This window comes from Peromyscus californicus, unplaced genomic scaffold, assembly GCF_007827085.1.
Source record: "Peromyscus californicus insignis strain IS unplaced genomic scaffold, ASM782708v3 Scaffold_20__1_contigs__length_68692818, whole genome shotgun sequence".
Lineage (NCBI taxonomy): Eukaryota > Metazoa > Chordata > Mammalia > Rodentia > Cricetidae > Peromyscus > Peromyscus californicus.
The window spans coordinates 50,202,751-50,215,547 of NW_026294503.1; the positions used below are offsets into that span (position 1 = coordinate 50,202,751).

The 12,797-nt window shown below is 43.5% G+C and overlaps 1 protein-coding gene across 2 annotated transcripts in view; it reads left to right on the plus strand.

Annotated features, from left to right (window-relative positions):
- The window catches only part of Atxn10 (ataxin 10), a 143,127-nt gene extending 131,087 nt beyond the window's left edge, over window positions 1-12,040 (plus strand). For both annotated transcript variants that reach the window (XM_052748554.1, XM_052748553.1), the window contains 2 exons: window positions 11,100-11,287; window positions 11,744-12,040. In XM_052748554.1, the coding sequence (XP_052604514.1) occupies window positions 11,100-11,287; window positions 11,744-11,746 (191 nt within the window). In that variant the 3' untranslated portion in view covers window positions 11,747-12,040. The remainder of the gene's footprint in view (window positions 1-11,099; window positions 11,288-11,743) is intronic.
- Window positions 12,041-12,797: the final 757 nt, after the last annotated feature.

A 12,797-nucleotide genomic window follows, 5' to 3' on the forward strand; every position in this document is an offset into this window, starting at 1 on the left:
GCTCACTCATGCACCAGGGATGGATCCTGATCCATGCACCATGTGGATCTCTGCATCTGCTTTTATCGGTTACTGGATGAAGGCTTTATGATGACAGGGTATTCACCAATCTGATTACTGGAGTAAGCCAGTTCAGACACCCTCTCCACTATTGCTAGTAGCCTAAGGTGGGGTCATCTTTGTGGATTCCTGGAACTTCCCTAGCACCCTGTTTCTCCCTATTCCCATGATGTCTCCATCTATCATGGTATCTCTTTCCTTGCTCTCCCACTCTGTCGCTATTCCAGCTTGAACATACTGTTCTCTTTTGTTCTCATCCCCCGTCCCCTACCCTCCATTGGCCCCCCTCACTCCCAGTTTGCTCATGGAGATCTCATCTATTTCTCCTTCGCAGGGCAATTCATGCGTCCCCTCTTAGGGTTCTCCTTGTTATCTAGCTTCTCTGGAGCTGTGGGTTGTAGTCTGGTTATCCTTTGCTTTACATCTAGTATCCACTTATGAGTGAGTACATACCATGTTTGTCCTTCTGACTCTGGGTTACCTCACTCAGGAATGATATTTTCTAGTTCCATCGATTTGCCTGCAAATTTCATGATGTCATTGTTTTTCTCTGCTGAGTAGTACTCCATTGTGTGTATGTGCCACATTTTCTTTATTCATTCTTTAGTTGAGATGCATCTAGGTTGTTTCCAGGTTCTGGCTAATACGAATCATGATGCTATGAACATAGTTGAGCATGTGTCCTTGTGGTATGAGCATTCCTTGGGTATATGCCCAAGAGTGGTATCATTGGGTCTTAAGGAAGATTGATCCCCAATTTTCTAAGAAACCACCATACTGATTCCAAAGTGGCTGTACAAGCTTGCACTCCCACCAGCAGTTGAGGAGTGTTCCCCTTGCTCTGTATCCTCTCCAACATAAGCTATTATCAGTGTTTTTGATCATAGCCATTCTGACAGGTATAAGATGGTATCTCAGAGTCGTTTTGATTTGCATTTCCCTGATGGCTAAGCATGTTGAGCAGTTCCTTAAATGTCTTTCAGCCATTTGAGATTCTTCTGTTGCAAATTGTCTCCTTAGCTCTGTAGCCCATTTTTTAATTGGATTGTTTGGTATTTTGATATCTAGTTTCTTGAGTTCTTTATATATTTTGAAGATTAGCCCTCTGTCAGATGTGGGGTTGGTAAAGATCTTTTCCCTTTCTATAGTCTGTTGTTTTGTCTTATTTTTTTTCCAGGTGCAAAAAAAATGATAGGCTTTTATTCATCTTTATGACATAATACTCCATTACACATATATATCATTTTATTCTTTCATTTGTTGAACATGAACTATAGTTCTGTATTTTGACTCCTGTGACTACAGAAACATACATGGACATAAAGGTACTTATTGTATTACAGTGATAAAGTTCTTTGGGTACATAGTCAAGAAGGGCACAGCTAAATAAACTGATAGTTCTTCATTTAGTATTTTGAAGAACCTGTCTCTTGCACTCTGTACTGGCTATACTAGCCTGTATTCACACCAACTGTGCAGAAGAGTCCATTTTCTCTATGCCCAAAATCTAATCTGACTGCATGAGATAAAAACCCAAGCTTGCCCGGTGGTGGTGGTGGGGCACGCCTTTAATCCCAGCACTCGGGAGTCAGAGCCAGGTGGATCTCTGTGAGTTCGAGGCCAGCCTGGGCTACCAAGTGAGTTCCAGGAAAGGCACAAAGCTACACAGAGAAATGCTGTCTCGAAAAAACCAAACCAAACCAAACAAACAAACCAAAAAAACCCCAAACTTTAATTTCTTATTATGTGAATGTTTGCCTACTTGTATGTATGTATGTGCAGCATGTACACACTCAGTATAGTTTTTATTTGAACTTTCCTAAGGATTAAAGATGTTGAACATTTTTCATGATCATTTTCATAAATGTATTGGCTGTTTGTGCTCTTGCTTTTGGATAATGCTGTTGATTTGAATGGAGAATTTTCTTTTTTAATTTTTTAATTAATTAATTAATTTATTTATTTATTTATTTATTTTCTTGTTGACCATGTCCTTTGCCCTACAAAAGCTTCTCAGTTTCAGGAGGTCCCATTTATTAATTGTTGCTTTCAGTGTCTGTGCTACTGATGTTATATTTAGGAAGTGGTCTCCTGTGCCAATGTACTTCCTACTTTCTCTTCTATCAAGTTCAGTGTAACTGGATTTATGTTGAAGTCTTTGGTCCACTTGGATTTGAGTTTTGTGCATGGTGATAGATATGGATCTATTTGCAATCTTCTACATGTTGACATCCAGTTATGTCAGCACCATTTGTTGAAGATGCTTTCTTGTTTCCATGGTACAGTTTTGGCTTCTTTGTCAAAAATCAAGTGTGAATTCCTCTTTTAAAGCCTCTCTGAGAATGGGAGTGTACTCTGAATGGGTTCAGATGAAGCAGCTTTTCTGATGTCTCTTCTATTCCAGAGTTCTGTACATTTTATATACATCTCTTCACTCAGCAGGTGGGGTCTTGCTGTGCCCTGAGTTCCTCTTTCAGGCAATAAAGTTCAGCCATGGCACTGTTAGTGGGGACCTGGGTATGACTGGAGTCCTGGGCATTGTTTTCTTTAGAAGCCTAATATTCTCCCCAGCTGTCCCCACAACAAGAATGAAGGTGGCTAGCCTGGGCTACCGAGTGAGTTCCAGGAAAGGCACAAAGCTACACAGAGAAACGCTGTCTCGAAAAAACCAAACCAAACCAAACAAACAACCAAAAAACCCCAAACTTTAATTTCTTATTATGTGAATGTTTGCCTACTTGTACGTATGTATGTGCAGCATGTACACACTCAGTATAGTTTTTATTTGAACTTTTCTAAGGATTAAAGATGTTGAACATTGTGTTGTGCATCTATATGTGGTTCTCAACATCTCACAGCCCAAATCTGACACAGGAACTGAGCAGGCTGTCTCTGGTTAAATAGTTAGATCACTTAAGCTCTACATACCAAAGGCCACAGCTCAGATAATGAGGAGCCTGCCAGGTGAACAACACATACTCTGCAAGAGTCAGGGAGCACAGGAAGGAAAGCATTCCCGGAGTGCTGTAGAATCCTGCTCCTATGTATGCCCTGTGTTCAGTGCACGTGCTGGACACTTTTTAGCATGCCGCATGCAGCAGCCCTGTTAGTCTCAGAAGTGACGTCAGAGTGCTGCCCCAAATACAAATGGAACCACTTGTGGCCCCAGAGCTCTTTGGTGTGGTCTGGGTTAGAAGTGGTATTGGTTGTTTCTGATCCTGAAACCTGTAGTGTGATAGGGATGCCAGACTGTGCCTGCTTTATACCACGCTCTGCTTTGAAGTGGGTAGTAAAAAGGATTCCAGAGTATGTAATGTACAAAATTAGTTTCAGTGCTCTAAGATCCTTCACCACCAAAACCCTGTGAAGACAAGGTACCTGCGAGCACAGCCTTTGCTCGCCACAGAAGCATTTGGAGTGGGCAGTGCTAGTGATGACTGTCTGGCAGGGAGAATGTCGTCTTCCATGACTTCACTGCCAGCTGGATGGGCCCACAGTATGTTTTCTTTCTCATCTTGGGTGCTGGATGGTGTGCATCTGGGATTGAAGGAGAGAGCATAGAATTCAGCCAGGGTCCAGACAGAGGGCGGTATGTGGCATGGTTCCCCACCCTGCCCACAGATGCTATCAGGAAGTGGGAGCTTTCAAAAGGTGGAGAGATGTGTGGGCTTCGAGGAGGAGGCCCTTGAAACAGTGTCTCACCTCATCTTTAAAGGTCACTCTAGGAAAAGTAAGTTGTATGCTGTAAAGACAGTGGATGTGAACTTGGCACAGAGGAGCAAGTCTCCAGTGACAGCTGTTCAGGCAGTTCTGCACCGTCTCTGAAATTTCTGTCCGTCTCCCTTGTGGCTGGAGAGGACAGGAAAGCACTTGGTCTGTAAAGCAGTGGTGATTCGGAGATGACTTTCCTCTGTATAGGCAGAAACTACTTGCTATTTGTAGCATGCATTAAGAACACATATTCCATATTCTTCATATTATGACCTATAATTCACTAATGTGGCAGATTTTTCTTTCCCACCCTCTTGTATTTGTTTTTCCTTTTTACTGCTTTCAGTGTTGGCAGTTAGCCATTAATTAGTAAGTTGGCAGGTATGCACACATGACTTGAGCTGTGATTTGTTAGACACTGTTAAGACAACAGTCTGCAAACCATGAAACAGCACATGCAGCGCTCACTGAAACACTCAGAGCACAGATGTTCCCTTGTATTAAAATACAAAATGCAGAAGAAAATTAGATACTAGATAGTCCAACAATTTAGGGCAGTAGGAGGAGCCAGTGTGGGTGGTTTGTGGTGGTTACTGCATACACTGGTTCCAGCACCATGCAAGGAATTTAGGAGGATCTGCCCCCACTAAGCTTTCCTCTTTAGTTTCTGAATGAGAATAGTGTGTAGTGAATGAGTGTTGATAACCAAAGATAATGATAAAAGTTAGCAGTGATGTAGAATGAACTTCATTATGAAAGCAACAGAAATATCTCTGGATGTCTAGAAAAGCAGAGAAACCTATGGCTTTGGAAGAATAGACACCTTTCCCCACCTCCGTCCTGTTGGCCCACTCCTCTCCATGAGCCTCCTTCCAGCCTCTGTTGTGACCATGAGTCTACGGATGCTTCCCCTTCCTCTCCATGAGTTAGTCCGCCTCTGAGGAGAGGATTGATGGAGGCCACCCAGCTCCTACCAAGAGGGCTGGGGTTGCTGAGCACACTTTGTTCCTGGTCCATACCTCCACGTTTTTCCTTCTCTGTATGAGGAAATCAGCACACTTGGGTTTTAGTAATATAAAGAATTTCCAGAAGTTTTATAACGGACTGCTTGCTATGCTCCTACACCTCAGTTTTGCATAGTTTGAAAAGGTTGTTGTTTAGTGTGCTGCAGGTACTTATCATTCACTCTGATCCTCAGATAACCTTCCATGATGTGGTTTGTAAAGGCCCTTGAAGGAGACTTGTCTGTCACTGACTCTACTCTTACAGTGCAGTTTTGTTGGAGGATCTCCATGCCTGCTCTCTGTCTGCCCTCTAGCAGTAGCTCCTCAGAAGTTGTATGCATGTAAATCCCATTCCTTCACTGGCTCACTGTCTAAAGTAACTTTTCAACATACTATGTAGGTAAAGATTATTATATGGCATGCATATACAAATGTTATGTCAAGTACACGTATATCCTAAAATTCAAGTAAAAGCCTTTGATATTTAAGTTGTTATCAATGAAATGTAGGTTTCCCAAACCTATACTTTTAATAGTTCCTTGCTTATTGGTTCCTTACATATCCAAGGCCATAGGTCAACATCTGAGGGGCAGAATGTTAAACACCATGCTTCTTTGGCCTACTGTCTTTACAACTGCTTACTCTCAGAGCAACCACAGGTCACTCACCTGTGATTGGTCCTGACCAACTAGAGGTTAGTTGAATTTGTAGACACGGAAATCAATCCCCTAACATATGAGAATCGTATGAACTACATCAAACGGTTCACTGTTTCTTGCCAGTTATTTGCCAGCCCCGTTCTCAGCAGGCTCCTAGACAGGCTTTGGGCCTTGACAGCAGTCATCCTTAGACTTGAAGTCTGTTGGGTTTGAGTCCTAGAAACAGCCTGCCTATAACTAGATGAAGTCTGTCTTAGCAGGTAACATTTTAACCAGGTGATTGTACTTTAAAGCAGACATGTCTGCTGGTTGGTACTAAGGTGCTTTACAATTTTCTGTCCACTAATACTGAGTCACCTAGCCTGTTCACAGCTTCAGGCTTAGCATGGACCCATGGAGTGCCGAACTGGCACAGGTGCCCTCAGCCCCTCCTCCCCTTCCTGGTGCAGCAGCAGCAGCATGGTGCTAACTGCCACTGTGGTCTCTGTGGCCTAGGTCACACCACCAACGTGTTCTGCAGAAAAGCTGCAGCACTGATTGCGGGCCCTTTCAAGGCAGTTTTGCGACAAACAGGCTCATGCCTTCTATTTGTAGTAGCTATGGAAACGGTAAAAGCGCTCTCTCCAGAGCTAAGCATACAATAAAGGACTTGAAGTTTTGGTAGGATTAGAGACTTTAGAAGATGTTGAATTTTCTCCCCCACTCTTTCTTGTTCCCTGTCCCTTTACAGAGGGAACAAGAGGGCAATGTGAATATTAACTGGGACTTGTTTTAATCTCCCTTGTGACACTTAAGACTGTCTAGGTCTGAACTGACTACTCAGGCTCCAGTCTTTCACAGCACACTAACAAGGGGCCCATACATATTCATGACCCAGGGCTACGGATCAGACGGCTCTTAGATTGTGTTTTGCAGTGTTCTGAAAAAAGTGCTTTCTTCCTGTCATCTCTGAGTACTGAGTTATGGTCAGCTAGGAATAAGAAGTTCAGGTGCTGTGGCACAGTAGGGTGACTAGTTAACAGCAGTGCACTTTAAATGTCAAAAAGTTGGGAGAAAGGATGTTTAGTGTTTTCACCATAAAGGAATAGTAATATTGGTGCTAACACACTGCTTAGTGAGTAAAGGTGCTTGCAAGCCTGGCAGCCTGAGTTTGAGCCCAGAACCCACATTGAAGGGAGAGAACAAATTCCACAGAGCATAGACCCGCGGAATACCCATCCAGCACCGGTGTTCTCCTCCTCCTCCTCCTCTTCCTCCTCCTCTTCCTCCTCCTCCTCCTCCTCCTCCTCCTCCTCCTCCTCCTCCTCCTCCTCCTCCTCCTCCTTTTCCCTTCCTGGTGCAGCAGCAGCAGCAGCATGATGCTAACTGCCACTGTGGTCTCTGTGGCTAAGGTCACAGCACCAGAGTGTTCTGCAGAAAAGCTCCAGTGCTGACCTCCATACATGCACCATGGCACACATGCTCCCCAACACACAGATACACATCATGCATACACCCAAATAAAACGGGGAAAGAGGGCCAACAAGATGGCTCAATGAGGGTAAAGGTCCTTGCTCTGCAAGCCTGTCAACCTGAGTTCACGCCCCAGAACCCATGTAAAGGTGTATGGAGAGAGCTGACTCCCCAGAGTTGTCCTCTGGCCTCTCCAGACATGGCATGCACACCCCTATGCATCATTCATGAGTACACACACGAATGATAAATGATAATAAAATTGTTGGATGAGATAGGTGTGAACTTTGCAGTGTATGCACATATATGTGTTGAAATGTCATATGGAGCCCGGAAATAGAACAATCTCATGTCTTTGATATGTGAGTTTAAAAATTAAGTTAAAAAGAAAAATTAGAGCCTGAACACCTAGTAAAAACAAACTTTAGAAATTTATGTGTAATCCAAAACCCTGGACAGTAGTGCCTAGATGTTTTCATTTGAATAGAAACAGTGTGTGTTCTGTTGATGGACAGCACCCTTCAGCTGCTGGTGGTCACCTAGAGGGAGGGGTGCTTTCTTCTTGTCTACCTAAGAACATGTACAGGACTCGGAGCTTTATGGAATCCTAGGAAAGCTGATTGATACCACTGAGAACATGAAAAAGGTGTTAAATACACAGTTAAGTGACAAGTGCTGGTGTTGGCAATTCGTCATTTATTTCTGATTTCCCAGGTGCTGAGGTGTTAGTTCCAGTATGTTCTTGTGACTATAGTTCTCACAAACTCTTCCACGGCCTTCACTTCCACATCTTGGCATTTTGACTACCAATTTTGGGAAAGATAAGAATGCCTTTGCTACTTGTCTTTCAAGACTTCTTCTCTTAGGTTGTTGTTTCCATTATGTTTTGTCCTGGAGAGGTATGCCTGAAGGCCCAGCTTCAGCCTTTCATCTGCTAGAGAGCTCTCATCACGCTCATTCTTCCATCCAGTTGCCTTTTCCTCTTACAGGCAGTAGGCATCACACCAGGTTGTTTTTGTTTTGTTTTGTTTGTACGTCATTTAGCTTCCAAACACTTAGGGGTGAGTTGATGATAAATTGCCATGCTTACAGTATTCCTGGCCCTGTCCTGAGATGACTATGTTTGAAATCAACTGTCCATGGAATTGTGCTGGTGTTTGGTTGTCTTGGCCCTCTTGTTTACACAGTCCAGCATCCTTATCCTTAACCTGCTTGCATTTGTGTTGGGTTTGCTGTCCTACAATCTTAGACTTCCCCAAAGCCATGATTCAGGAAACTGCTGGGATGTGAGAGCAGAACATGACTGGTGTGGGTGTCGCTTCAACTCCTTCATGGCTGTACGTGTGTGACACTGGAGAGGATGCTCTTCCTTTACACACTCAGCTAGTATCTGTCTGCACTGCGCTAGGACAAAGGACAAACACAGATGAGTAAGACACCAATCGTGTTTGCGAAGCTCACAATTATTAGGGTAGACAAGAATATACACAAGTAGTGGGAACTTGCATAATTTCAACAAATGAGTGTTGATATGGGCACTAGGGGCCAGACTGGGTGCTGGAGACATAAAAGTGAATTAGTACCTGTCCTTGAGGTGCTCATAGCTAAATACAGTGCAGTGTGAGGAGGAGTGTGACTAAAAGTGGGTTCCTCTAAGAGCCTTAATTGACACTAGTGTTGGGGAGCAGTGAGGTCCCTGGAAGGCTCCCAACAGTACCTGGGACTCAGCTGAGATTGACTGCTGAAAAAAAAGGTAGGGAGGGGAGAGGGGGAGTGCAATCAGGCAAGGACATAGGCCAAGAAGACGGGCAGTATGATGTGGCTGAGGTCTAAGAGGCTAGAGGTCCCCAGTAATAGAAGGGCAGGGCCATTGGCTCTTCCCAAAGTGGAGCTGACTTGATAACTAGGAGTTTGGGTTGTGTTGTCTTCCTCCAGAGAATCTGTGTTTGTAACTGGTAGTGACAGTGTGTCACCACTGAACCACCCAGCCCTTTGATTGCAGGAGCTATTAGAAAAATCTTGGCAACCTCAAATTTGTTCAAGTTCATTTATCTTTAAGTTAATAGCCAGGAAGTTCCAGAAAGGAGAGAATGTTTGGCCTCTGCCATTTACAACTGTAGAGCTGTATCTGTGAGCCAGACCCACCTCCAGTCTTACACGGCGTCGTTTTGAGTGTATGCTTCAAATGTTTGTGCCTTTCGTCACTTCTCGTCATGATTGCTGCTTCCTCTTTTCTATAAAAAGTGAAAGGATGAGTTTGTATAGTGATCGTGTCACCTTAGGTGTAGAAAATAAATTGTTTAGAAATTACTTCTTGTGTTGAAAGTGTTTGGCACCCACAAATGCTATTTTGTTTTCTATGATGGCACAAAGTGGAGATCCAATGACCGTGGAAAGGGGAGAAATGCAAATTCAGGTTTTATTTCAGTATTTGTGTGGATTTGGTTTTTAGAAAAGAAGCAGAGTCTTATAAAGGAGCTGGGGGCCTTGTCATGATGGATGGCAGACAGATTGCCAAGTGAAAACAGTCTGTAGCAAGGGGTGATAAGTACAGACTCAGCATCTACCAGCGAGTGCAGCTTCTGTTCTGTACCTTTGGAAACACTCAGCCATTGATACCCTCAAGTGGTTTCAGTGATAAACCTTCAAATACCAACAGATCGTTCGTTCATTTATTCAAGGCTGCTAAGTAGGACTTTGCTCTGTGCTAGGCTCTATCCAGGCCCCATAGTCCCACAGACATGAGGCCAGCCAGAGGGAGAGTCATGATCAGGAAGAGAGCTGACCTGAGACAGTGTAGAAAGGCTGGACTGGATTATGAATCAGGGTTGGGTTATAAAGACTAGGATGGCACAACCATTTAAAACCCCATAAATACCCCTTGATCATATAGTACCCCTGCTTTTAATGCTTTGATTCTTAGTGAATAGATTCAAATTTTAATTTCATTTGAGGTTATTGAACTAGAGAAACCGTTTCTTTCTTTCTTTTCTTTTTTTTTTTTAATTCTATAAGAAGAGCCCCCACCTTTATTACTGTTGACAGCCTCTCTTGGGTTTCACTTCTGATTAGTAGTCTAGAAATGTCTCAGAACCAGTCTGAGAGAAGCCTAGGGCAGGATCAGAAGCTTGGCTTGATGCCTTTTGGAGCCTCATGCACCCCATCTGCCTTTGGAACTGCCTGAGTGTGTATCTAATGGTTATCAGGAAAAGGATCCTTCCTTTTTTGTGTATGCTGGAGACCAAAACCATGACCCAGTGAATGCTGTTGTGTAAGCACACTGGACCACAGTGCTGCATCCCCAGCCCTCTGGATTTGATGATTTTGATACTCTATTGATCATGAGCAGATAGGCCTTTTTCTTTGGAAATATTTTTATGCTAGCCTAGGTTCCTGTGGTTCCCTCTGGACCAGAGTGAAGCCCTAAACAAAAAGCCTACCCTTGGTAGTCTCTGCCTTACAGGATGCTGTAGAGTAGCAGCTTTCACTTTTCCTGCCACCTTAGTCATCATGAATAATGCAGTGGTGTGACCACCAAGCTTCTATCGTCTTCATTCTAATGTGGGGACACCAAGCAGGGCATTTCATTTGAGGGCCTGGGCATGGGGAGGCAGTGAGGGTCGTGTACTTTCAGAGCATGAGTGTTTCACACTGAACCTAGCAAATCCTTCACAGCTGAGGCTTTGTCTCTGAAATACTGAATGAGAGAAATTCCATGGTGACTCCTAGGAAACCATTCTTACTGATAACTGCACTTTAAACAGAGCTAGTTTCCTGTCTTATTTTTTTCCCAGCGCCTCTGACTTGTCTGCAGAGCTCCTCTTGTCCTTCCCTAGTGAATTGACATAATGCCCAGGAGTGTGCATATGTGTACTGCTGTGTTCATCAACCTCAGCAGTAGCTGCTCTGGGTCCCACCCCACCCCCCACCCCCGCACCCCTTTGCGTGTGTGAGCGCTCATAATCTTGTTCATCAGACACTCAGTGAGCTGTTCTCTGGGACTGGTTGCTGAATCACATGCTGGACACACAAGCACGTGTGCACCTTTATAGCCTTTTAAATGGTTTCCTCTTTGAGTGCATATTTATATTCTTTCTAACCCTCTAGAAAAATCTCATCAGTATTCTTGTACTCCTCCACTGTTTACCTCTGACAGTCATGTGAGTTACAGAAATGGGAAGTATGCTATTAAATTCCTTCACTCTGACTCCAGTTATGATGCAGTGGGTGGTATATGCTGTGCGAAATCTCACTGAAGACAACAGCCAAAATCAAGATTTCATTGCAAAAATGGAGGAGCAGGGGTTGGCAGATGCATCCCTGCTGAAGAAAATGGGTTTTGAAGTTGAAAAGAGTGGGGAGAAGCTGATTCTGAAGCCTAATAACGACATCCCCCCACCTGTAAGTACTCTTGTGTCAATTGTCCTCCAGTCTCCCCCTGGAGCTGGCCCTGCATCCCTGTGACCTTGGAAGTGAGATTGTTATAGGGAAAGAGACGACAGGGAGAAGTTGTTATCTGGCATGATTACCAGCCAGCACTCAATAGTGCTTCAAAGAACTTTTTGGTCAGGCTTTGTGATGCCATTTGCTTAAAATTAGAACTCATGCAGATCATGACGTTCAAAAACATACTGAAACGTATACATGGTATAAACAAGTTCCTGGCCAGAACTAGGCCTTCTTTTAAGGTAGCAGTATTCACTGCCGTTTTCCATGTGCTATTGCGTGTATCCCTTAAGGATCTTCCTGGTTCTCTGTGACCGTGACGTAAGCAAAGCTCTGCATTTTCCCTTTGATGGTTCTTGTATATAGATGTGCTGTAGCTATGACCCTGTTTCTTGTTTTGTTTTTTCTTAGTGAATGACCTCTCCATCGGAACATGTTCAGATTCCGTCTCGTGAATCTCTCATCTCTGCAGTATATGAAATCCCAAGTATTGGAAATGTAGAGCACAGATGCGGGACCTCTCAGTCCTTTAGAGTTCAATGTGTGTAAGCTACAAGTGGAAGTTTTCTTTATTTCTTTGCAGTAAGTGTAAACTGTCTGCCTCACCTTTGTCCCCCTGGGTAGAACGTGCTTTCAAGTCATATACCTTGTGCTTACCGTTGTAGTGGATAATAAACATTTTTGAGGGCATAGCCCCTACTTGGCAAAGACTGAGACCCTTGATTGGATTCTGTCCATCCTTTCAGATGGCAAGTATGCTTCATTCCTTTGATTTTCTGCTGCTCATTGGATTTCTGAACTCTGGTGGGCTCTTGAAGTAAGTTTCTCACTGTGATTAATTCTACCAATCTCTTTTCTCCCCTTCTGCCTTTCCAAAACATTGACATGACTCATTTCCAGCTAATTAATTTGAGAACTCTCCTTCTTCATTCCATGCACTGTGTTGTCACTGAGCTCTGTCCTTTGGAAGTTGGAAAGGAGTAAGAATGGGTGAAAGAACATGTGACACTTAACTGTTTGCATCCCAGGCTGACATAGAGGTACGGAGTCCATAATAAAGCAGATACTTACGTCTTGCCTTATTCATGCCTCTCTGACACAGAAAGGAACACTTGTTTTCTGTTTGGTGTGCATTGCCTCTGTGTGAAAGGGACGTCCATAGCATCTTCTGCTTAAAAGCGTGGCTGTCAAAAAGACCACTCCATTTTAGCTTTGTTGCCATAAGTACAAATGTAATTTGGAAGAGCAAGAATATATTGGTATCTAGCTAGCTTTTGTTATATTTTTATACCAGGTCGAACTGGATTATGGAGGCACTAGACTCTGTGTAGCTACCTGACTCACTAATATGAGTGAGTGGTTCATGTTGTGGGTACTTAGCATTAGTTTTCTGAACAAGCATGTTCAAAACTAAAATATCCAGAGACATCACATAGTTCATATTTATACTTCTGAAATAAAACCA